The 26,219-nt window shown below is 33.5% G+C and overlaps 3 protein-coding genes across 3 annotated transcripts; 2 read left to right on the top strand and 1 right to left on the bottom strand.

Moving 5' to 3' along the window:
- Window positions 1–632: 632 nt before the first annotated feature.
- On the top strand, window positions 633–12,865 carry LOC123694316. The gene is made up of 4 exons (XM_045639715.1): window positions 633–759; window positions 3,058–3,246; window positions 11,504–11,762; window positions 12,557–12,865. The coding sequence occupies exons 1-4, from the start codon at window positions 705–707 to the stop codon at window positions 12,711–12,713; spliced, it is 660 nt and encodes a 219-aa protein (XP_045495671.1). The 5' UTR covers window positions 633–704; the 3' UTR covers window positions 12,714–12,865.
- Window positions 12,866–19,215: 6,350 nt separating this feature from the next.
- LOC123694294 (RNA exonuclease 5) lies at window positions 19,216–21,364 on the bottom strand. The gene is made up of 2 exons (XM_045639688.1): window positions 21,067–21,364; window positions 19,216–20,903 (listed from the first exon to the last, which is right to left on the bottom strand). Exons 1-2 carry the CDS (start codon window positions 21,128–21,130, stop codon window positions 19,240–19,242), a joined length of 1,728 nt encoding a protein of 575 aa, XP_045495644.1. The 5' UTR covers window positions 21,131–21,364; the 3' UTR covers window positions 19,216–19,239.
- A 951-nt stretch (window positions 21,365–22,315) lies between these two features.
- On the top strand, window positions 22,316–25,619 carry LOC123694308 (UBA-like domain-containing protein 2). Its single transcript, XM_045639709.1, has 4 exons — window positions 22,316–22,529; window positions 23,842–23,916; window positions 24,317–24,556; window positions 24,911–25,619. The coding sequence occupies exons 1-4, from the start codon at window positions 22,422–22,424 to the stop codon at window positions 24,935–24,937; spliced, it is 450 nt and encodes a 149-aa protein (XP_045495665.1). The 5' UTR covers window positions 22,316–22,421; the 3' UTR covers window positions 24,938–25,619.
- Window positions 25,620–26,219: the final 600 nt, after the last annotated feature.

Genomic DNA, 26,219 nt, shown 5'->3' with positions numbered 1-26,219 from the left:
ATAGTTTGGGCTTTATTTATTTATAGATAGATAAAGTACCTGCACATATAAAAATATATACCTTTATCTACTTTCTAGTACAAATGAAGTTTATTGTGATGGAAAAAGCATTTTATGTAGGAACTTTTCTAGAATCTGTCCCTATTTAGCCTGTTATTGATGAAGCTCACTCGATTAAAGCCGATAAAAAAGGGTTGTAAAAAATAAATCATTTAATATCTCCGTGAATGTATCGTAAGACAGGCTTTTATTTGATTTTGATATTTTTCATAAATCACAAGAAAATTTAAATACCTAACATGACTCTACATAATGTATTTATAGACTAAGTACATATATTTTCCTTCACTACGAACAAAGTGCTAAGGCATTCTAATGAGTATTTCGTTTCAACAAAAGAATTTATGCATGAAGGTTGTATTAAAAACAAAATCCTAACTAAGTACCTAACAGTAATTGCGTCAAAGTGGAAGAATGCTTTACACTCGTTTAATTTGAAAAACGCGAAGGGGGTTGCGAGGTCAGCTGAGTGGGCTTACTCCTCCCGTACCTAATAGGTATATACGATACGATCTTATGAAGTGCGCAGTGGAGTTTAGTTGTAGTAGTTGACTGGGTGCCTTGTGAGGTGGTACTCGTCAAAACATTCCCTCAAAGCCTCGTATATTTGATCAATGGCATTCTAAATATAAATACCACGCATCATGGGCTGCACTAGCAGCGCTCCAAATATGGCTGATATACAAACTAATGCAACAGGTATTAAACAATATATCTCGAGCACTTTTCTTACAGTTACAACATAGACAATAAATATTCCCAGTGATTCCCAGTCTTAATAATAGCTGAGAGTCTGAGACCGAAATATCCTTTAATTTTTGTTCAAACCAACGAGTAACTAAGTATTATATTATTATACATAATATATTTCAATTCGTAATGGTTATTATACCTACCTGCCAAGGAAACTAATGTCACTTTCATAATATTATGTAGAATATACCTAGGTACCTAATATACTTACATTATAAAAATGTTTTATATATGCAATGACCATTAATAGTGTATAAAATAACATAGTTTAGTTACTTATTCTAATGGACGAAGTGAATATGAGTAAAACCTTGATGCTAAATTTACCATACAGATTACAGCCATTCGTGGCGGTGAGATCCAATCTGAATTAGATATGCAAAGTTATCCAACCCATTAGTTAGATACGACTTTTTTTTATTTTTTACTTCTAAATGTCATTCGTATACATGGAGAATTCGTTTTATTTGAAATATTTTTAAGCTATTGCATAGCTTCTATCGCAGGCCTTGAGCGCGGGGACCGAATCTAGAAATTCCGTAACGAAAAAACCTCACGCCTCCACTCCGACGGGCGGAGGTGTGGCTTGAAGGCATGCTATGCAATAGCTTTACCTCGGCAGTCCCCGAGTGCCACACTTTTTTTATATGAATATGAATATCTTTACTTATTTTAAAGTTTCACTCACGCTTCAATCCCAATAAAACAATTTCACATTATGATAGGTCTATAATAGGTTCATGTATATTTTAAGGCAACGTGTACACGTGTTCTGTGCGTTACAATATCCGTAAATATTAAATTAAATGGCACTATTGCGGTCGTTTTTCTACTAGGAAATGTTAACTGCCATGAACGTGGTTGTCGGAAACAGTATCGCCTGTAATAACTTACCACCCCATACTACTATCTGCGGACATACCTACCACTTTTTCTTATCGCAAGGAGATGCTAAGTTTTTGCACATTTCCTTTTATAGCATTTCTTTCGCGTTTATAACTTGATATATAGGTAATATTATGTAAACGACATAATTAAAAAAAAATAACTTCGAATGGTTTTTCCTTCAAATAATAAAAGTACAGAATAAATTTAACGTCTGAATACATTTATCCCTTGGATAAAATTCTTCAAAAATACTTCCGATCCATACAAAGCAAATAGTTACGTATTTCAATTTTCAACTACGAAAAATCATAATAATTAAAAAAGGGCTAGTATTAAAAGTGAAGGAAGTATTTACTCGAGTAACTATATGCATTTATAAAACGGTTAGTTATAAAACGATATCCCTAAAGTCGTACGATATAAATAAGGTAGAATTATTACATCATTGGTATAATCATTAAAATGACATAGTCTTAATATATATAAATCTCGTGTCACAATGTTTGTCACTTAACCGACTATAATAAAATTCGCACACCATGTGCAGTTCGATCCAACTTGAGAGATAGGATAGTTTAAATCTCAAATCGTTTTAGAATAAGCGGGCGAAGCCGCGGGCGGTAAGCTAGTACCTAACTAAATAAGGTAGAGTAGAGTAGAGTTACCGGGTACCTTGTAGGAGTAGGAGAACGCGCTCTAGCCTCTATGTAAATATCTTCGCTAATACCGTAAGATTGCTGTCCAGCAATTTCCTATTTGTTCATAAAGAGGCTAGGAATTTCGTTTTTCCTCTGCTTAGCCGTGGTAAAGGGAACTAAGTTTTATTATGTGACGAGTAAATAATATTTTCGTATAATTACCTAGTTACTTAGTTAGTAACTGTTTATAGCAAAGTAACAGCTGTAGAAGAAATGCCTCCGTGCTAATACTTGTATACGTAGTGTATAATAATTATTAGTCTGTAGGTACTCTGTGCTAATACCTACAGTAAAAACGATAGGAACTTGCGGCCAAAAATAGCGCCGTGTGTTTGTATCGTAAACCTATTACTTCTTGATATACGTGGTGCTTGATAGACAGTAGACAGTAGACACCTAATCTTGTCTGACACGGTAATTACTAAGTATTGATTTCGCACATCAACAAATGATAGGTAGCTACTTAATTGATTATGGATAGCTTTAGAATTAGCTGTTGTCTCTAAATTATTCTTCAATATTGCAAGATACTTTATGAATTACTTTACTTTGTGTTTTTTTTTTATATACATAATTTATTACCAGATTTTCAGTAAGTATAGAGCATTAAAGTTATTTAAATGCTTTAGGTGTTTTAAACACACACTTTAACTTTCAGAAGAAACAAAAGTACAAAAGGACAATGAAATTGACAAAATGAACTCGGAGAACAATGTTGATATAAAGTTTGAAAGAAAAAATAATATTGAAGCGCTTCCTTCGTGTGATACTTTTACGGAAAATATACAATTAGCTAGTAATAGTAATTCTACAGATACTAACCATGATATGGAAGGAAAAGTAAACGGTAAGTTTTCTAATCTTTTATTTATAAATTAATCTTTTATTTACTTAACTAAGTATATATGTTTAAAAATAGCAAAAAAGGGCAATTGCTATGCAAAATGAAACTTTTATAGTCCTCAAAAGTCAAAACAATGGTTAGAATTTCATTGTCTGTTTGTTGTTGATAACATTTATATTTGTCGGTAAGAATCCGACATAACCCACGGCTCCTTCCCTATCTTTGTTTTGTAAAATACATTTTACAGGCTACATTTTATTTGAAAATTGTTTGTACGGGGTGACTACAAAAATTAATTATAGTAATTATCAATGTTTTTAAAATATGAGCTGTAGGATACGACTTCTAAATACCTACATATATTTTTTTGCTATATAAACGCATCTGTCGTAAAAAATTATATGTACTGCTCCTACGGAAATCCCCGAAGTAAATGTACCTAGTTAGGTACTTATACTTATAAATGTAATCTTTTATATATAATTATCTGAATCTGTATTTTATAAAACACACTAATAACACCTAATAAAATAAAGAAGTTCAGAGTAATATTATTTCAGCCTACACTCGAAAATAATTTAACAAAGGTTACATTTTAAACTTCCAAAAGAATTAAAAGTACCTATGTAAAACAAAACAAAAGCGAGGTTTTATTTGCTATTTAAAGCAAGTAGGTAGGTATTTAGATATGCAAGACCTAACAATAAACATGCCTTATAATGAATGTACCTAGTCGTTAGGTTTATTAAAATATAGTCGGCGAAACTTTAATTTTATGTGACTCCTTTGTTCTCTTTTAAACGAGTTAAATTATAATTTTGTTTCGAAGGTGAAGTTTGGAATTGCTAATAAATTGCGTGACTGCTCTATTGTCTGCTATGTAAATGCTTTCTTTTCGTACCTATGAGTTTGTGATCAAGTAGGTAACTAAAGTACATCCTTACATATAGGGTAATTGCGCTGGTTTGCCGTCCAGCTTCTGTTTTCGTCCATTTGACTGACCTGCTACAATCACGTGCGTAAAACTTGAATACAAACCTACCTTCCCGCGCAAGTTTGCACTTTTTACGGTCCATAATGTTTAAGCAACAGTACTATCAACATTAAAATTTGATTTGACAAGAAGAGAGTTCAAAAAATTAACGTAAATGTGGCCGCTTCGCATACGTGCCTTGCAGATGTCATCGCGCGAGAGAAAAATTTGCCGGCGAGAAAAGTTCATGGTAAGGTAAATCACTGTTTTAGCTAGTTTACGTAATGTTTTTGGTACGTATGTTTATTTATAAGCATAATAAACGCAATTATAAGTGTTTATCATACATTTTTATAATACTCTTCGAAATATTAAGTGGACGGATACTAGGTTACCAAATTCTCAAAATATTTGGTTTTCGTCCAAGTGGACGGAAACTCAAACAGCTACGTGAATATTTGTTAGGGTCATTTTACTTTATCGGACCTTTAAAATACTGAATAGTTTCTCCCGAAGTGATCTTTATTGCTATTAGTTTAGTTTTTTTGGTTTCCGTCCACTGCTATGTCAGTGCTGCCAAAATAAAAAAATATTTAAAGAAGTGGACGAAAACTAAATTTAGCTTTAAATGTTTTAGTTTTCGTCCATGAATGAGTATTGGAGTATCCAAAAATTAAATATAGCCATTCTTTTGCATTAATTTTCGTCTATTTTTACGTATTGAAAAGTTTTCTATTCAGTATCTTCCTTATAAATAATTGGTGAGGGCCAGAGTGTTGTAGGTACCTAATATTGTCATTCATTCAGTCATGTATCATTCTCCTTATGTGAAGTAGAGTCAATTATTCGTAGCATAAATGGGGGTAGGTCAGACATAATACACTGTATTTTTCTTGATTATCATTCACTTGAGTATCATCTTTTATTCTAGGTCTGTTTTGCCAATGCAGTATTTTTTTATTATACTTACTCAACGTATCCTCAGAAAGATCTTATTGTTTTTAGATGGCCTCGAAGGAGTCTAAGAAATCTAGAAAAAAAAGACGCTGCGTACACTGAAGATTCTGTAGCTAAAGGTGGACTTCCGACCAGCGCGGCTCTATCGCAACGGCCGCAGCGTCTAAGCCGCTGCGTCACTGTCGCAGCGGCTTAGACGCAGATTGGCTTCCGAGCAGCGCGACTCCGGCGTCAGTCACAGTTATTAGTCCATACCTGACGGTTGTGCGGTACAGTAGGAATGAACCGAAAAATTAAAAAAATATTATTAGAATCATATAGATAGAATAAATAATATAGATATATAGAAATAAATAATATAGAATCCTTTTTAGGCTGGTTTTTGTAGCCCGTTTCACTTAAATCGTACAAAATTGCATGTAATGTGCGTAATGTGCGTAAATATGTTACTAACGTCCATTTTTTAGATATTCTTTCGAAAATAACTCGATAATAACCTAAAAACAACGTGCTTTTGCAGCCTGCCACGCGACAGTGCTTGCGCGAGCATAGCACGGCCGCTACGGCCGCGCGACACTGACGCAGCGTTACTGTCGCTGCGACAGTGACGCTGCGCTCGAACGTTCCATCATACATTTCCGTATAATACTATCGCTCTGTCGCCGCGTCACTGTCGCTGCGTTAGTGACGCCGGAGCCGCGGTGGTCGGAAGTCCACCTTAAAACTTATTATTACATGGCTGTGTGTTTATAGTACGTTTCATTTGATAAACAAAGTATTAGAATGAAAATTTTTGTTGTTAGAATGAATATTTCTGTTTTTTGATGTTATTTCTTAGTCCTGTAATTATTACTTGTTTCATTTACATTGTAAGGAACGCATTCCTTTCTTTATTACGAATGATTATACAGTCATCACTAACGCCTATAAGGACTGCCAAGTGCTACATAGATCTCAGTGTTGACTAGTTATATTGATTATTATTAGTAAAACCACAAGTAAAACTAAACCTGGGTAGTGAGAAATTGTAATGTTAATTAAATAAACGTATATATTTACCTGTAATTGATTTTAAACTTAATAGTTGACCTACCCTCCTTTTTCTACACGGTGGTCGAAAACTAGCTTACACTAGGACGAAAACCAGTTTTTTTGGACGAAAACTAGCATTTACCCTACTTTTGCAGAAAATAATTTAAATAAAAAGATACATCAAAATGATTTATTTTCCCTTAATATTATCTTAAAGAAGACTATATAAGGACTTAAAAAAAAATTATATGTTTAAGGAAGGGTGCTCCAAAATATTTATTTCGTATCACAAAGTTGGCAACTCCTATAATTGGACGAAAACCAGCGCAATGACCCTACCTACTAATCAACAAATTTAATGAAAATGTGTATTTACCACTGGCTTAGGTAGTTACTAATAAAATTTTTTTTTTTTTTTTTTTTTTTTTTATTGTTCAATAGGGGAGCGCTTGGCCACAATCTCGCCTGATGGTAAGCTGAGATGTGGCCTGAGATGGAGCGCGCTTCCCTAAAATGTACCTGTTCACTCTCCTCTTGAAGACCTCCAAATTGTACTCGTCGGGGAACACAGATTCAGGAAGCATGTTCCAGTCCCTAGCGGTTCGAATAAAGAATGACGATCCGAACCGCTTTGTCCGGGTACATGGAACGTCAACCATGTGGCGATGCCTGGAATCTGTGCGCCTCGACGAACGATGGAAAAATGGGGATGGCGGAATTAGGTCGTGCAATTCCGCAGCGCACTCTCCAAAGTGTATCCGGTAAAAAACCGATAAACTTGCCACTCTGCGACGGTGGGCGAGGCTCTGGAGTTTTTTGCCTACTAGCTCATCGTCGTTTATTAGCCTCTTGGCACGCCTCTCTATCGCCTCAAGTGTCTCCAGCTGGTATTTGGCAGATCCATCCCAGAGGTGAGAGCAGTATTCCATGCACGAACGGACCTGTGCTTGATAGAGGTTGAGCAACTGTCCCGGGCTGAAATACTGCCTCACCTTTGCCAGTATACCAAGCTTTTTTGAGGCTACTTGGGCTTTTGATTCGATGTATGAACCAAAGTTGAGAGTAGGCGTTAAGGTGATACCAAGAAGCTCGAGGTGGTCAGTTATCGGTACGGATACACTTTGGAAGGACGGAGTTAGGTTGAATGGACTCCGTTTAGCGGTGAATAGACACGCCTGGGTCTTGGTCGCATTGAACTTGACCAGATTGGCCTCGCCCCATTCGGAGACTGCCTGTAAGGACAAGTTCATGCGTTCGACCATCGCCTCTCGTAGAGACTGGATTTGTGCCGTACTGGCTCGCGCGCTGGATGCGTATCTCTCCACAACGGTGCTATCGTCTGCGTACCCATAGATACCGGGTTTCAGCAGATCGTTAATGTGTAGCAGGAATAGTGTTGCGGAGAGAACTGATCCCTGAGGGACCCCGGCATTAATAGCCAATTGGTCGGACGAGCAACCGTCGACGACTACTCGAATCGACCGGTCTCTCAAGAAATCTGAGATCCATGCGCAAAAACCAGTAGGCAGACCGTACGATGGAAGCTTGCCGATAAGACTATCATGCCAGACCCTATCGAAGGCCTTCGAGATATCGAGGGAGACTGCGAGTGCCTCACCATGATTCTCGATGGCCTCACAACAGATATAGGTGGCACACGCTAGAAGATCCCCAGTGGACCGATAATTAATATATAAAAATAATTGCAACATTTAATTAGTGAAGATTTTTTGATGTAACTTAGAATTGACTAGGTTTTCAACCATAGCGCGCCCGCGTTGTACATAAAAAATATATACTTACACACAAACTACAACAAAATACAACATAGTTTTAAAAACTTCCCATTGAACACTAATTTATAAAAAGAATGCATTCAAGTCGAGCGTTTTCACATTGTCCGGTCCGATATCGGATATCGGACGCCGATAGCCGATATCCGATATCGGAGGCTAAGTAAAATGTATGATTTAGGTACCTGTCTTTCACATTGTCCGGTCCGATATCGGATATCGGAGCCAACAACGATATTCCCGTGAACTATCGGACGATAATGTTCAGTGTTACCAACCCAATTTTCGAAAAGGTAGTATACCAACAGCAAAAAGAGCACTAGTTTGTGTATTTTCAGTCATTTCTAGGCGCTAAATGTAAAAAAAAATCCTTTCATTTACTTTAAACCTTTTTATTAAGAAAACATTCATTTAAGTATTTAAAGGCATTAAAAATACGATTTATACGGGAGCTATTTTAATACCGTCCTATAATATACGGCAATTGGATGAACTGAAGTAAACAAAAATATATTGTGTTCTTAAATTCAACCGTATCTTCGAAATATTAGTGTCTTTTATCTTTATTTACTCATTCTGCCTCGCTCCTCCTCCTACTCGGACTACTCTTGTGCTGTAAGCTGTTTATTATATTGTTGTCATTGAGTCACAGATTTAGTGCTTTGTTTTAGCGCCGATATCAAACCTGTATAATAAATAGCACATCTAAATAATATTAAGTAATTAATAATATCAAATCTTTTTTATATTTTACTTTTCCAGCTGTTTTTTAAGTCGGTTTCTTTATTGTAGTTATTTTTACTGTATGTACAACTACGATCTATAAGTTGAATTTTTTTAAATCAAACCCTTTTTATTGAAAAGAAAATTTACAATACGGCAATTTTGTTTAGTTTTCTCTAAAATTCCAGAATTAGAATGCGGCGACCCTAAATTTTGTCAAGAACGCGCGGCGACTTTTGAGCTTGCTTAGGCCCCGTTTCCACCTGCAAGTAAACTTCTGCGAGAACTGTCCGACAGTCTATCTGACAGCAACTTGCACGTCTACTTGCAGGTGGAAACGCGGAATTAGACTTGCAAGTTGCTGTCAGACAGACTGTCGGACAGTTCTCGCAGAAGTTTACTTGCAGGTGGAAACGGGGCCTTACTATTTTGGTTGTCATGGCTATATTATTATTAGTCTGTGGTACTACGTACATTGCGGAATCTGTGACTGTGAATTAGTTTAGTTTAATTTATTTCTGTTTAAATATTTGCACCCCCAGATATTAGGTAGAATGTACATATTAGCACTATAAAATTGTAATAACAGCACCTACATTTGTAAATTTGAATTTGTATTTGACAGTTTCGTCGCTTTAATACTGAGTTGAATTTTATTTTATTTTATTTGTACATGAACATAACAGTCATACATGATTTAATATAAAAAAGTTCTAAAATTCACTACAACCACACAACATGTTCTATTATTAAAAAAAGAAAAACAGCATATAAAAAAAACAAGCCTCACAATGAAATTGAATATTGAAACTAGATTCTGACTCTGCAGAGGGTACAAATCCATACTCAGCAGTCAGCAGATTAAACCGGTTTGAAAAACATCAGTTTATTAATTACTATTTATTTCATTTAAAATAAAGTTTATTTTTTGTAACACAAATGCATCCACTGTTTTTTTTAATTCCCCATATATCTACTTTTCCAGTTTCTGGCAACACTCATGATATCGGGACGATATTATCGGATAATGTGAAAGGGCAAATTGTGTCCGATATCGGATATCGGATATCGGCTATCGGCTATCGATATCCGATATCGGATCGGATAATGTGAAAACGCTCAAGGTGACCGACTCGTTTAGTCAAAAAAAGTATAATGATATATAAATGTAGCGACTATTAACTCCCCATGATATTGGACCATTACACGACCGGTCGGTAACCTCAAGTTGAACTTGTCCTTCGATTAAAGAAATATTTTCAAGGTATATTTTTGTCGGCTACCTACTAAACGCTCTATAAACGCAATACTGTTATTAGTTTAAATCCTTATCTCAGGCTACAATTTTGAGAAAGTAGGTTTCCCCATTATTGTTTTATCACACACACACACACACACACTCACACAAAGGTTTTATTAAATTCTTTCTTTTCTTTTGTGTTTTTGCATTGTATTCATTCATATTGTTTTATTTCTGTTTCTGTGTCTAATAGTGTTATGGAAGAGCGGAACCTCCTGACACAAGCATATTATGTATTTGCTTACTAGGAGTGTTCCAATCACAAATTAGTTAAGGACCTATTGTGAAAGGAAGAAATAAATAATTTGAATTTGAATTTGAATTTATTAGATTTTCTTCTATGTAATAGCCAAGGTAATAGTAGCGTTTAGCTACTATTATGTATTCTGTGGTAATAGCGTAAGTAGGCCTACATAAAAGAGCGATAATAAATAACACAGATAAACCTTGTAATAGACAAATGCCATCCAGAATTTTCCTGATGATCTAAAATTTAACAATAATCGCTAATGAAGACATGTTAAAAATATATCTACGTTTTGAGTGCCTTTAAACACGTAGGTAGTTAGGTAAATTTAAAAATAAAACAAACCTTTTGCGTGACATCAACGAATTGTTGTAACTCTTATGGTAATTATCACGACAAATAGGCCAGTGACTGGATTCTGGAACGTTTCCAAATCCAAATCAGGGTGCCATTTAGAGTTGGTTTAATTTGCGGGCTATATAGAAATTAATGTAGTTGTATATTGTTAATTATAGACTTTTAATAATAAAAAAAAATAACTTCATACTATATATTAGGTATTAGATTTTTGAGTACATATTTTAAGTAGGTGTGATTGGTATATAAATTTTATTCTATTTTTAATAGGCACGGATAGACAGTGACAGCGACTTTTTTATAAACCATGCAGTGATTACAATCCATACTATTTAATATTAAAAAGCAAATCTTTCAGTTTGGCTCTCTTCTTCACGCCTGAGCCACTGAACCAAGTTACCTAGTAGATACCTACAAAGAAGTGAGACCTAAAAAAGGACATTATAGAAACGAGAACTATTGGTTTGATATTTTAGGTTTTTAAATGGCATTCAAATGCTTTATATTTTTTTAAAGAATACAAAAAATTCAATCATGAGGCGGAAATCGAACCTGCGTCTTCCGACCCATTCCGGGGCGACGCCTGACCAACTCGGCCACCCGTGATCCACATAACGAAATTATTCTACTCTTTTAGATTTTAGTTTTGTGAGTTTAACACCACCTCAACACCCCGCACCATGACAGCTTTGTTCAGGCATCGCCCCGGAATGGCGGAAGACGCGGGTTCGAATCCCGCCACGAGTGATCGATTTTTTTTATTCTTTTAAAAAAATTATATAAATATACGGTTTTTCCGTTAACCATGCGAGAGAAGCCGCAGGCGTAAAGCTAGTATCGGTAGGGTTTAATATCATAATCTACTTATTTATTATCAGATTTGGATGGAAACGCGCCGTTAGAATTCAAGATTTATGACAATCAAAATGGCCAGGAAAATAAAATTACATCATTCAAAGAGGTAGCAGATATTGTCATAGTCAATGAAATACTTGAACATACTCGTATTAAGGATATAAATGGGCTTCCCAGTAACGAGGAATGTGTCGATGAAAATATACCGACTGAATCGGTGGAGGTAGATGAGCCGTGCAATCCAGAAATTGTAACAAGTTCTTTAGAAGAAATAGAAATTACGTGAGTTTCACTTTTTCTTAATGTTAACTCTTAATTAACTGATGCTGGTAACTAAGTGGTAACAAGAAAATCCATATTTACAGTTTCTCGAAAGAAAAAGACTAACATATTAAAAAAAAAACAAAATAAAACAAGGCATTCCCGCAAGGAAACATAGGGAATATCCAAAATATTTATTCGTAGAAATATACACTATACAGGGTGTCCCACTGTTGGTATACTAAGCTCAAAGGAGGTTATTGTTTTGCATACGCTTAGTTCGTAAAAAATAATTATAAAATTCCAGACGCATTTTTTTTTTCAAATAACTAGATGAATTCTTAAAACTCTGTGCAATCCAGAAATTGTAATTACTTTTTATTCAAATAGATGAATTCTTAAACCCATAACAAGCAACCCACCCAACTTTACCACCAGCACGTGAGCTATCGTTTAAGATTATGTTTTCATAGACAACATGCTCACATTAGCGAAGCGGTAGGTATATGCCGGCTGCGCGAAGCTAGAGAAGAAAATATGGATTTTCAGGAAAAAATTAGCAAACAATGTTTGACGTAATTTTGTTGTTTAAGTATTTTTTACGTGATCACTTAACTACAAGTCTCTTCGCGCTTAGTATACCAATAGTGGGACACCCTGTATAGATATAGCTAGATAATAATATTCTATAGAGTATAGAGATAATAATGTTCAATGTGGACGGAGAATGAATACCTACCAAATAGGTACCTAGTTAAAATTTTATTATTTACATAGTATGTATACCTATCTAATTATTTTTTCTATTTTTTAAGGGAAGAAGATAGCAAACTTAATGAACACGTAAGTCCAAGTCAGTCGGAATGTAGTCGATCAACTCGATGGGAGGCTTTAGCTGACATTGCTGCGGAACTACCTCCGTCTCTTGCAGTTGATCCAGTCACGGGTCAGATTTATACTCTTTCTAAATAATAGTGATGGTTATAACTTATAACCCCAAGAAAATATATCACAAAGCACACAAATAGTAATCCCTAATCTGTGTCTCCAAATAAATTAATATTACGATTAATAGCTAGTACCTACCTATTACTAGGTACCTATACATCCGTTTATGTCTGCTGCTAAATAATATATTGGGTTTTTCTCACTTATATAATATACTTACTTATGTAATTAATAATAATATTAAGTTTAAATGTATTGAAATTTGAAATAACTAAAATTATGTATGGTGACTTCACTAATACAACGAGACCATCGACCACACCCACACATCCATTTTGTGAATAGTACTAAATTGAAAGATTTAAAATTGTCGCCACAGGTCGCCACAGTCTTATTAAAACATGTATCTTGGTCACCGTAAGATTGTAATACAGGATTTATTTCGCGAGATAGCAAACTGTCGAAAATTGTGATATTTTTTATTTAGACTATAATGCGGCTATATAACGCAGTAAATTTATTATGCTGAAAACATTCATATATGCTATACAGGGTGTAATCGTTAAGTGTGCACAGGCGATTATTCCGTAACTATTACAGATATCAAAAAACTTTAAACTGATATCGAAAGTATTTAACCTAATGAGTAAAATGGCCATAATTAATTTTTAAAAATAAAACGAGAAATATCTAAAAAATTAACTTGAAACCCTCCCATACATTTAGTATGAGATACGAATATCCCATGTACATGGGTTGATCCAAAAGTAATGATAATCAATATTAAACAAGGTCATTAGAGTTATAATAATTATGTAGTTCTCTAGATACCTAGTCTTCTAATTAGAAAATATACTTCAATAATATTTTTCCTAAACTTATTAAAAAAACTTTGACTTCATCCACAAAAACCCCTCCACGCGGCCATCACTTCGCTGTCGTCTTAAAATAATTTATTGCTAAGAAAGTGTTTCTTGTACCGAGGAAAGAGATAAAAGTAAATAGGAGCTACTTAGATCAAAAAAATAGGGTAGGTGTTCAAGCATTTGGAATGCTGATTTTTGAATGGCAGCCATCGCAACTGACGCTTTGTGATCTGGTGCGTTGTCTTGGTGAAACAGCGTTCAGGTCCGCAGTTTGCCATGTCTCTTTTCCTTACCAACCTACCGGAATCTTTTAATTTGGTCTGTTTAGTAAGAGCCCAATAAAGTGGCTACCTTTTTAAAATATTCCACCATAATTATTCTTTCAGCGTCCCAAAAACCTACCGCTTTAATCTAACCTACTGATTTTCACTTTGAATTTCTTCATCGTCACTTTGGAAGCTCGCATCCAGGACATTGATTGTTTTTTGGTTTCAGCATAAACATGGTGAACTCGGGTAACGTCCATGAACACAAAACGTGACAAAAAATTATCCTGATATCATTAAAAATTTAGAAATTCACCCTCTACATGTCGAATCGTTGTTTCTTCTTTTCGTCGGGAAACATTCTGGCACGCACGGTTCACATTCAAATTAATGTAAATATGTAATTGAAAACGTGGCCTGTTGATATGATTTTTTTGTGATTACTTAGTGAATACATGAGCAAGCAAAAAACATTTTTATGTGCACAGGAACTAGCCAATTATCATTACTTTTGGATCAACTTAGTACATTTAATATGAAAGATTTTAGCTTTTTCTTTCTTTTTTTGGTTTTCTGCTTTAATTATTTCGCAAATTTGAAGGGAAGTTCATTTAGAAACTGTAAATAGAGCTCCTCATTGTGCAATGCAATACAATCACTTCGAAAATCTGCTATGAATACAAAATGTATGGGAAATAAAATGTATGGGAAATAAAATGTATGGGAGCGTTTAATGTAACATTGTTGGATATTTCTCGTTTTATTTTTAAAAATTTATTATGGCCATTTTACTCATTAGGTTAAGTACTTTCGATATCAGTTTAAAGTTTTTTGGTATCTGCAATAGTTACGGAATAATCGCTTGTGCACACTTTACGATTACACCCTGTATATGTATATTAAAAAAAACCTAGATTCACAGCTCTCATACAAGATCAACGCGCGTAAGTGGCGGTAACCCTCCCAATTTTATTTTCGATGTTGTAGTTATCTTTTAAGCATACCTATAGTTTCTCAAATATTCAACACTAAGCGAATTGCCTAGGGATGTTTTTATAACGAATTTTACAAAAAGCAATAAAATTTTTCGTACGTAATCGTATAAGGCATGAAATAGGATGACTGAAGTTTTTAGAAAAATTCAAACAAAATCACACATTTCTTCCTATATTAAGACGTCATTATTAATATTTTCCGTCCAATTGAGAATGCTGTGCTCATTCTATCCAGATGTTTTTTAAACGTTGATCTTGGGTTTTTCTATGCTAAGCTAGGTTGTAATGCCATTCCATAACGCGCACTATCGCGAGCCGAACCCCGAGCCACATCTGTCATCGACCATCGTCCACACCACGTTATAATATTACTTGCTCCTGTGGTTATAATGCTATGAACTGCGCACACGCAGATTTGTCGCCAGTGACAAATTCGGCGGATGGGCGCGCTAAATTGTATTTGGTAGCCGTAATCCAATGTTTTGTGTTTGTGTGTTATACAGGGTTAGTTTTCAACGACTGGCCAAATTTTCAGAAATGGTTCAGAATCGATAACATTTTAGATCTAATGAAAAAAATAACTTTTTTTAAAGTGAAACTTTTATTACATCCATCGTTTCAAACTTTTTGGTCTGTGTAGCGCATGTCGCGTGACGCACGATACGTACGATAATTTTTAGTTAAATGTCTATAGTGTGAAAAAAAGTTTCACTTTTACCGTGGTTTCATAAAACCACACAACATTTTTTTAATAAGATTTCATTCCTGTCCGCCACTAAAAAGCGAACGTGTGGACATTACAAAAGCACAATTCAGTTCAACAACCTAAAGTACCCGTCACGAGAAGCTATAAATTATGTAAACAAACATCTTTTACTAAGTAAACATTTTATACTGCGAGATAATAATAAATTGACCATATTCAATCGACATGAAATATAGACGGGTTATATGAAAGTAACAACCTATTTAATTTAGTCGGATCATATTTTAACGACGCAAAGCGCTATCGTTTGTGTTTCTTGGTACCGGAACGCGTCCGTCGCAGGGATTGTGAACTATCGGGACGCCATTTTGAAATAAACGCATCATTCGAGTTTCGAATGCGTACGAGTTTGTTTCATTGCTTTGCATATATCGCGGATCTGGTTGTTATTGTTAATTTTGTTATTGTTTCGTTATCACTTTTTTATTGTTGTTACTTTAATTGTTGCGTTAATTTTATTTGTTATTACGTATAATGGAGCCAGTAGCCAGTACATCTAAGGAAATAAATTCGCCACGAAAAAAACGATAATAATATTTATGTTAATTAATATTTGTTACTTAATAATTTATTAAATCTTAAACAAATTCATTTTTTTTGTTGGTCCAAATGTTGTGAACTCCTGAACACTTGTTTACAAAATTTATAGCTTCTCATGACGGTTACTTTAGATAGGTAGAAGTTAGCACACACATAAATTTGGCGATGCGCGCACGCACACAAGTGCATTGATTCTGGCGATACTTTACGATTTATGAAATTTTTAAGACATTTTCAAATGAATGTCAATGAAATTTTTATTTTATTTTATTCGACAAGAATGTTTCAAATGTACCTTTGGTTTAATATCTAGATCTTAATTTTAAATTTTGGCTGGTCATTGAAAACTAACCCTGTAATATTATGTAATAATAATATTATGTTAGTTAATTCTAAATTAAATTTTAAAGTAAGAAGGTAAGTAGTTACCTAATTACAAAATCAATAAATTTATTAGAAATATTTAGAATAAAAAAATGTCATAGCAATAATGATATTATTGTAATGTATAAAACACAGAACATAATAATATATCACAGAACATAATATAATAATATATAGTTCTGTGGTATAAATTCAACAATCGATCATTGTTATTTTCATTAATGTTGTTGTAAGTATATGCATTTTATTTTTTTATCATATTATTATTAAATTTGTTGCTCAAACTGCTGTTTTATTAAATTAAATATTATAAGTATTAAACATCCACCTAGTTATAAATGAGTGATAGTTATTAATAGGTAGGTAAGTACCTACTGATATTTTTTAAATATTATAATAATTTATACCAACCTAAGTAACTTTATTATCTGTGACAACACCAATAGGTAGGTACCTATCATTAGTCAGCTTAGAGCTTAGACATTAATATAATAATTATACCAAGTAATTAAGTACCTATTTTTTAATAAAAAAATATATAAACCGCCTTCAAATGGACAAAATTTCAATAGGACCAACCGGAAGGAAGGCTTTCCGGCAAATAAGAAGTATCGAAATCAGTCCAGCCGTTCCCGTGTGATGCCGTAACCAAGGGAAATAAGGATTCATTTAGGTTAAACGGGACCCCATTGTCATAATTCTGCGGCTGCGGCTATCTGTTTATCCGTCGGCCGTCCGTCGCCAAGCTGTTCTCATGATCTGTAATAGCAAAGAATATTCTATACATATAATAAATCTGTAGAAGGGTCAATTCTAAAAAAATAAATAGCAGGGGGTGTTACTGGATAGATACCAAACCCAAATATGTGATTAAAAAAAATTTTGTCTGTCTGTCTATATGTGAAGGCATCACGTAAAAACTAACGGTTCGATTTCGATGAAACTTGGTATAATTATACCTTATTATCCTGGGCATAAAATAGGATATCTACTTTTTATTCCGAAAAAATACGAAGAAATAAAATAAATCTTCATTTTTCTTACTTTTTCCGCGCGGACGGCGTCGCGGGCGGAAGCTAGTAATAATATAAAGAGCATGGGACATTTTAGTATGAAGCCTGGTATACCTACCAATTTGCGATAAAAAAAAAAGTCATTTTGGCGGCAAGAGATGAAACATGTGCCAATCGATAGTACATCAAAATTCAAAATACAAATAGGAAATACTCTTTGGTAAAATGTCGTAATTGATACGGTTTCGGAATAAATAAGAGTTTTAAAAAAAATTTTTTTTTTTAGTTTTTTGAATTATTTGTTACTTCTTACACTTAAACGATAAGACAAAGCATATACAACTTCTAATTTGTAATAAAAGGGTTTCAAAATGTTGTATTACTATCAAAACGAAAGTAATAAACCAACTTTGGGCTAGGGATACGCACGTGCGGTGCGTCACTTATCGACAACCGTTATCGATATGGTTAGGTAGTTACGATGAAGATCAGTTTAGTTTCAGTTTCGGATGCAAATAAATTATTGAGTATTGAGTATTGGAGTAGATAAGTTTTTTTTTTTACTTAACCTTTAAGTGTAAGAAGTAACAAATAATTCAAAAAACTGAAAAAAAAAATTTTTTTTAACCCTTATTTATTCCGAAACCGTATCAATTACGACATTTTACCAAAGAGTATTTCCTATTTGTATTTTGATGTACTATCGATTGGCACATGTTTCATCTCTTGCCGCCAAAATGAAGTTTTTTCAAAATTTCCAACTTTAGGTATACCAGTTAGGTTCCTTGCTTTTTATGTAGTTAAGTACAAAAAAATAAAAAAAACTTTTTTTCCGATATTTTTAGTTAACTAAAAAAAACCGCTTGAAATATTGTCAGATTCTTATATAGAACATTTACCTAAAAATAAAAACAGAATAATTAAATGGAAATAAAAAGATTTTAAAATACTTATAAAAATTGCAATTTTTCTTTGTAAATTGTAACTAATAATAGCGACACATCTTGGAAATGAACGGAAATTGTAGGCCTCTTGATGTTAAAAAGTCACCACCGCCCATCAACATTAAAATATAGTTATAGTTAGTTATACTGGTATGCACTTATTTCTAATGTTTGATTTTACGCAAGTATATTTATGATGTTAGGCAACATAGCTTAGTCGTCTCCCCGTGACCACGCTCGCTGCAAAGTGGTCGAAACATCGCGTCGGGAAAACAATACAATGAATAAATCGCGTTTAAAATATGATTAAAAAAATATTTAATTTATAAATACTGGTACTTCTACAGACCGTACTTTGTTGGCTTTAAAAACAAATCTATTCTATTTATATCATAAAACTGAAGAGTTTGTTTGAAGTTTGAAGGCGCTAATCTCAGGAACTACTGGTCCGATTTGAAAAATTCTTTCCCTGTTAGATAGCCTATTCATTGAGGAAGGCTATATAACATCACGCTAAGACCAACAGATACACGATTAAAGTTAGGGTAAGGGTTGTCCAGAAGGAAAAACTGTGTTTTTCGAGCATCTGTCTGTAATCTGTAGGCATGCCCCAGGACTGCAGCACAAGCCATTGGACAGATTTTGCCTTATGAGGCGTTGTAATCCTCAGAATGGTGCTTGTTCATTTGTCATACGATAATCCTTGCGATAATCGCAGGAATTTAACAAATTAAACAAAAAAAAAAAACAAATACATGGTGAAACTTAAATTTTATTTACAATGTTTTATTATTTTTAACTTTTATCATTGCTACCCCATTGTCTGTAGCAGTACCACCAAATACAATAACAAACAGTGCAGACTGTTTAAGACTATTCCAAATAGTTTCAACCCACTTATCAACATTGGACATATCATTTAATTGAACATCTGTTTGATCTAGTTTTAAATGAGCCATAACAAAATTATAATCATTTACAGCGTTACTAACAGTTGATATGACATCCTCAACTGTGTCAACTGTATTCAGTTTAACCTTTTTTGGTTTACCCTTTTTTAATTGAGCACTCAAACTGTCTTTTGCTTGTGTTAAGTAGGTATGATAGTCTCCAGTAATATTATCACAACCTACCACTAATGAGGTTTTTCTTTGTTCAATAATATGGTTGAATATTGATAAGGCATATTCAGGTTTAGTTGTCATTTTAATAATATTTTCTTTGTAACTTTGTCTATTAGTATGCACCGCATCACCAAATTCTATATTTTTACTAAGCTTCAACTGAACTAGTTTAAGTGACGCTAAAGAATCTTCAACAGAACAATGGCCATTTTTATTTGATTGAATGTCTTCATTCAAAAATTCTTTAGCTAATGTTTTTAATTTTGGTTTTCGTGTTCTCTCTCCAGTGAAATTATATATAAGACTTGTATCAATGACATAGGGATGCATCATCTTCAAAGCATGTAAATCAAGATTAAGTGATTGACCAACTAAAATAGCATCAGGAGGTAATAACTGTTGCAGATCCTTTTGAACATCTTCTAATCTTTTGGTGACATTTTCTAATTTTGATTTTGTAATACCTGAAAACCTAGTTAAATAATCTGTTATATTATTGTAAGGTTTTACTAATGATTCATATACAACTTCATGTTTTTCATTGACAACAGATACTCGAGTCAGTTCAGATCCCACATTAGTAATACACATTTCACAATCTAGGCCAAACATGGGTGAGTCTGGTGTAACAGATTTGTATTCATCTTTAGACAGAACATAGTCAGAATAAATATTCTTTAGTTTTCCTTTGAGAGGAACTGGATAATTTTCTTCTATAAGCTGCCAAGTTGACAAAATTAGTTGTGTTCTAGGGAATTGATCTTTAGACTCCTTATAATTAATTTCACTAAATGAATCATTAATTGGAAACACAGCTTTCATCATAACCATAAGGTCTTTCCTTATATCAAGTGCTAAATTCATACTTCCATATTTTTGAATTATTGCTTCTTTTTCTGTTTCAGACAGTGGTACTAATGCTAGTTCTTTTACCAAAGAACCATTGTACACTGATGGTGTGAGTATTTCCACAAAATCTTCACATATTCTATTGATATTTATCATCTTTTCTTTGTATTGTTCCCAGTGCTTGATAGAAATACCCTCAATTATTAAGCAAGTAGTTTGACTTACATGATTACATTTATCTATAACATACCATCTGGGTGGTTGTGATAGATTAAGATTGCCCAATAAAGAGTGAAGAAGTAAATGTTGTATATCTGTTAAAACAAGGGGCACTCTTTCGTTTTCTATTGTTGATAAAGCAGCAGCATTTCCATTTATTTTTAATCTAAATTTAGGGATATGTGTCCTTTGACTTTTCAAATTCTTCTCTATGCCAAGAGATTTTTTTTTGTTTGTATGATATTTATCTGAAAAAAAAATACAAGAGTTTGAAATAGAAATAAAATGTTAAAATATTTAAATACATATATTTCTGCATATAATGTTGATTTTTACAAGCAATATTCGCATCAAATAAATTCTAAATTGTATCAAGACCATAATCATTATATTTGATAAGGTATAACTTACCGTCTTTATTTTCTTTACGTCTTTTTTTCTTCAGAGGTTCTTCAGAAATAGAATGGGTGTTCATTGTAAAGGATAGGTATCTATTAATTATTTTAGGTTATCAACTTTTATATTATTTCCTATTAAATTTAATATATTTTTTAAATTATGATGCAGATAGCAAACTACACTGCTAGTATTCGATTTCAAATGTCTTTACATAATAAATTAAGGAACACAAAGAAATATAGTAAACGTGCCAGTGTTGATTTTTATTTCTTCATATTTCATTCATTTGTTGAATCGTTGAATGTTGATTGTCAAAAATCTTGTGTCATGTCCGAGGTGTCATGTGGTCTTGCCTCTGGCATGTGTCAAATGTCAATGTCGTATTAAAATGTCATTTAATGACACCAACAGATTATAAAAGACAAGACCATGGATATGACCTATTACCTATCTGTGATCATGAATCTCAACCTTGATCTCAACGAAAGATATTTCCGGGTTCCGTTATCAGTTTAACTCTTTAAATATACGGAACCCTATGAAATATATCAAAGTATATATATTATAATTTTAATTGTTTTCTTTGTTAATGGCTCCACCCATAGGAGGAACGATAGCATCAATACAAAGATAAAAAAATACGTGTGGCACTCGGGGACGGCTATTGTATAGCATGCCTTCAAGCCACACCTCCGCCCGTCGGCGTTGGGAGCGTGAGGTTTTTCGTTACGCAATTTCTGGATTCGGTTCCCGCACTCAAGGCCCGCGATAGAAGCTATGCAATAGCTTAAAAAAAATTAATACCCCCCAACCTAACTACTCTGCTATTATACTAGAAACCTAGAAACCAATAACGCATCAAAAGGATATTATGTACACCAACACTGAGCAACAATCACTACAACATCGTATAAAACAAAGTCGCTTTCTCTGTCCCTATGTCCCTTTGTAAGTTTGTATGCGCATTATTAATAATCTTTAAAACTACGCAACGGATTTTGATGCGGTTTTTTTAATAGATAGAGTGATTCAAGAGGAAGGTTTTAGTATATAATTTATTAGGTTTTAGACAAAGCGGGCGAAGCCGCGGGCGATAACCTATATAGTAATGTAGTGGTAATGTATAATAGGTACAACCTGTGGGTACGAACCTATTGACAAGGCCATGTCTACTAGAAATACTGACGGAAAATATTATGTAAACTGTAAACTGAACTTGTCTCTTTCACTCGTACACAATTCCCTATCTCACTAGCGCCGCCACTATACACAGAACGTTTACGTTCTTGTGAGAATAAACATTTAGCACTCGTATTTCTTACAGATTCTGTGATTGTAAATTGCTAATACTGTATTAAAGTTAAACAATGGATTCATTGCGTGAGCAAGTTATGATAAATCAATTTGTGTTAGCAGCTGGTTGTGCTAGAGAACAAGCAAAACAGCTTTTGCAGGCTGCTCACTGGCAGTTTGAGGTAAATTGGGATTATTCATAATACATGTAAACAAACAATATAATCATGAAATGGCTGCTACTATTTTGTGTTTATATTTATTAATGAATCATAACTAATACCACAAAACATTATTTAGGATAAAAATAAGTTATCGAAAACGATTATAATATAAAGTTGACCACATAGATTGATCACTTACCTTGACCATATCTAAATGTGTACACACATTGATAATGACAAAATAAGCACGTAGTATCTACGTACGAATGTTGACAATAATATTGCTAAAAATAGAGTGCAAATTTTCTGCTCCATATTATATATTCATACAATAAAAATATGTATTGATTTTAAAGATAGCTTTATATCACAAGTTGCCATTTAACCTGTCATAAAAAATTAAGATATACCTAAATAGAATTGTTTCTTATCCTATATTTACAAGGTTTATATTTTATGGAGCCTAGGTTATTGTTGTAGAAAGTTGTATGAAATATATATAAGTAGAATGAACTTTATTTTCCATGATATGGGTCTATATTAATTGTTAATAATGTACTCTATGCTGGATTTCAATTATTGGTTTTGTTTTGTCATAATAAGTATTATTCTATTATATTTATATTAGTGGAACGTAGGTCCCACAAATCTTTCACATAATTATCTTTTCATATTTCAGGTCTAAAATGTATTTGATTGTCAAGCTATCTTCTTTAAATTACATACATACAGTATTCAGAGTTTGTTATTTTAATGTAGTTGTCTAAACACATTAACATATAATTTATTTGTTTTTGTCTGAAATTTCTAAACACTTAATCCATTAATTAACTGTAAATCTGTTTTATTATTTATTACTCTTGGAGGATTAAATATTAAGTCAATTAAAAAGTAAAAACTGTTTAATTTACACTGACTTTGTTTTACTATGTAGTGATTGAATTCATGTATATGTCACAGGTATATTGTTGAAGCAGTAATATTACAATGTCACTGGTGATATAATAATTTAAATGGTTAATTTGCACGAACTACTTTTCTTAAAAATTAAGATGTCTATTTCTTATCTTATTATATGGTTAACCTATCATTAATATGTATTAAGTACATTATGTTTTATTGCTCGAGTGCTTCAGTATGAACCACCAACTTGTATTCGTTTTTTGTTATTGCTTTCCTAGGTTGGGTTACCTGGAAGAGATGGCTATGTAGCCATAAGGTCACCTATAGTGCAATTTTTTTTTGTTATTTTTCTTAATTTGGTGTGTGCAGTAAAGCTTTCATTCCTTCATTAATTCGTAATTTTTTTTTAATTTACTTTTTATTTCAGACAGCTCTATCAATATTCTTTCAAGAAGTGGCCATCCCTTCAGCAAATGGCATTGCTGCACAACACTATCCCCAGGTATAAAATTTATGAAGGAAGTTTGTGTAAGTTTTCACTTTGAAGATCCAACTGGCTGTTTGCCACATCTTTGCAGTCTGCTCTGATTGAGATTTTTATTTTTTAAGAGAACATAGTGTATGATACTAGAGGAAGATTTAACTATCTAATGGCGAAATAATTTTTCAAATTAGTCAACTACAAAGCAATTTAGACCAAACTACCATATGGAAACATTCTATCCTGAGTAGTGTCAGGGTGAATGAATGCAAAATTCTGTAAGCATATAAAAAAAAATTTAATGTCTTTTTTATTTCTGAAAAAAATATTAGTTGAGACAAAATTTATGTAAATATGTTATACTTACAACCAACCCAAAATATTCTATTTCAGTCATAAACATTTTAAATTCTATTTTCAGCAATTGATGACACCATGTAACACACCAGCAACGCCCCCAAACTTCCCTGATGCGCTCGCAGCATTCTCTCGGCTCTCAACGACGGGCAGTCCCAGTAACGCGGGGGGCGGCGGCGTCAGTGGTATGGCGCCGCCGGTGTCACCCCTCGCCACGCATCCCCCCGCGCAAATGCAAATCAACACATTCACCTCTTCTTCAAATCAACAGACTAATTACGCACCGCTCTCTTGCTCAACCGCAGTATGTATTTTGATTATTATATGATAGATTGAGATTTGATAACGGGTAACAGGGTAAGCATTGGGTGGGTGTTGCTCAATTTAAATATCAAAGAAATGTAAGTAGATATCATTTCTAGGATATTTTAGTGCCGAAAGGGAATTTTTTTAGGGTGATATAGTTATGAGAAAAGATGGATGGATTAATCTCAACCAAATGCTGCTGTTGGTTATATTGAACTAAAATATATCAAAGGATATTTTAACCTGGATTAAAATCAGTTCTATGAATATTTATAAAAAATTATAACTATAGCTATTTGTATTTGGTAGTAGTATCAGCTGTATATTTTAATCATGACTAATTTCTTTTCAGGTGTGCAGAGAACACATGCCAAGATAAATTGGAAATTTAGGTTAGGACCATCTGTAATTTATTTTTCTAATGGTGCGCGATTTGAGCTGTGGATTTTTGATCATTATTTCCGACACCCCAAAGCAGCTATAGTTCGCTGGGTAATATAGGGGTGTTATAGTCAATCATGTTAAACAAAATATTGTCACTGTTCTTATAGTGGTTTTTTAAACAAGTTGCACTATGATATTTGTGTTACAGTTTTTTGATACCTATTAGGAACCTATTACTATGATTATTATTGTAAACTAACGGTATCAGACTATTTAGTGGTATTTAATAATAATTATGGATGTATTATAATAATAAAAAGAAAATTGTTATTTTTTCGTTATACTGTCGTTCTTTTCTATACATAATATGTATAATGTTAGTTAAATCAAATTGAAGTTTCGATTGTATTATATTCAGTATACATGTATTATACACAGCTTCATAAAAGACAATATTATGAATGTAATTAAAGTGATACATTAAGACAAAATGTAGTTTTTTAACAGCCAATTTTAAATTGGTCGCCCTTGGATTTTTTTGAAAAGCCCAAACAATTTTTTTTTTAATGTAAATAAGAATACCCGATAGCGCAGTGGTTAGTGACCCTGACAATTACGTCAGAAGATGTGGGTTTGATGGGGAAGATTGTGGATTGTAATAAACATAGTATAAGCAGTCTGGGATTTTTATTTAGGTCTTTAAATTATACATAGTAATTAATAATATTATACTTATCAGCTTTCATGGATTCGATGACGTTTGGTAAAATAGCCAAGTTGATCTGTTGTCGAAATATAACCATAAACAAAGGGTAGATATGCGCATGGGCGTAGCCACGGTGGGGCAGGGTGGGGCGCTTGCCCCACTCTAGCTTTGACCTGGCAGGTAGGTAGATACCTTACCAAATCTAAAAATTGAAGTACCTACTAACTACTAAGCTTAATATCCGTAAGAAAATTCACACTCGATTCTCGAAAGTCGACAGAAAATGCGACCTTTATAATTAGTATTATTTACCTCTAAATTGACTGACTAACAACTAACAAGTGTCATACGCCCAGCGACCAAACGGCTGAAGATTTTTGGATCTATTTCGTGGTGTGGTAGGTGAACAATAATGTGTTTTGAATAAGAATAATTCGAATAACGAATTACACACGAAAAAAGAAAATAGCTGAGGCTTCTATGTTACATGAACTGTAAGAAAAATGAGTATAGTACCCCAACAAGAATGCCTTCGCAAATGCCTTCGCGAGTGCCTTCGCGAATGCCTTCG

The sequence above is a fragment of the Colias croceus genome, chromosome 9 (genome assembly GCF_905220415.1).
Source record: "Colias croceus chromosome 9, ilColCroc2.1".
NCBI lineage: Eukaryota > Metazoa > Arthropoda > Insecta > Lepidoptera > Pieridae > Colias > Colias croceus.
Note: the sequence above shows the minus strand (reverse complement) of the source record. Positions and strands in the feature narration are given on the sequence as shown.

Excerpts from the sequence above, each read along its gene's own strand:
- LOC123694316 (XM_045639715.1), top strand. The coding sequence starts at position 705 with ATGGGCTGCACTAGCAGCGCTCCAAATATGGCTGATATACAAACTAAT. Across the intron at positions 760-3,057 it reads TATACAAACTAATGCAACAG|AAGAAACAAAAGTACAAAAG; the intron begins GTATTAAACAAT and ends TTTAACTTTCAG. Across the intron at positions 11,763-12,556 it reads TTAGAAGAAATAGAAATTAC|GGAAGAAGATAGCAAACTTA; the intron begins GTGAGTTTCACT and ends CTATTTTTTAAG.
- LOC123694294 (XM_045639688.1), bottom strand. The coding sequence starts at position 21,130 with ATGAACACCCATTCTATTTCTGAAGAACCTCTGAAGAAAAAAAGACGT. Across the intron at positions 20,904-21,066 it reads ACGTAAAGAAAATAAAGACG|ATAAATATCATACAAACAAA; the intron begins GTAAGTTATACC and ends TTTTTTTTTCAG.
- LOC123694308 (XM_045639709.1), top strand. The coding sequence starts at position 22,422 with ATGGATTCATTGCGTGAGCAAGTTATGATAAATCAATTTGTGTTAGCA. Across the intron at positions 22,530-23,841 it reads CTGCTCACTGGCAGTTTGAG|ACAGCTCTATCAATATTCTT; the intron begins GTAAATTGGGAT and ends TTTTTATTTCAG. Across the intron at positions 23,917-24,316 it reads CTGCACAACACTATCCCCAG|CAATTGATGACACCATGTAA; the intron begins GTATAAAATTTA and ends TTCTATTTTCAG.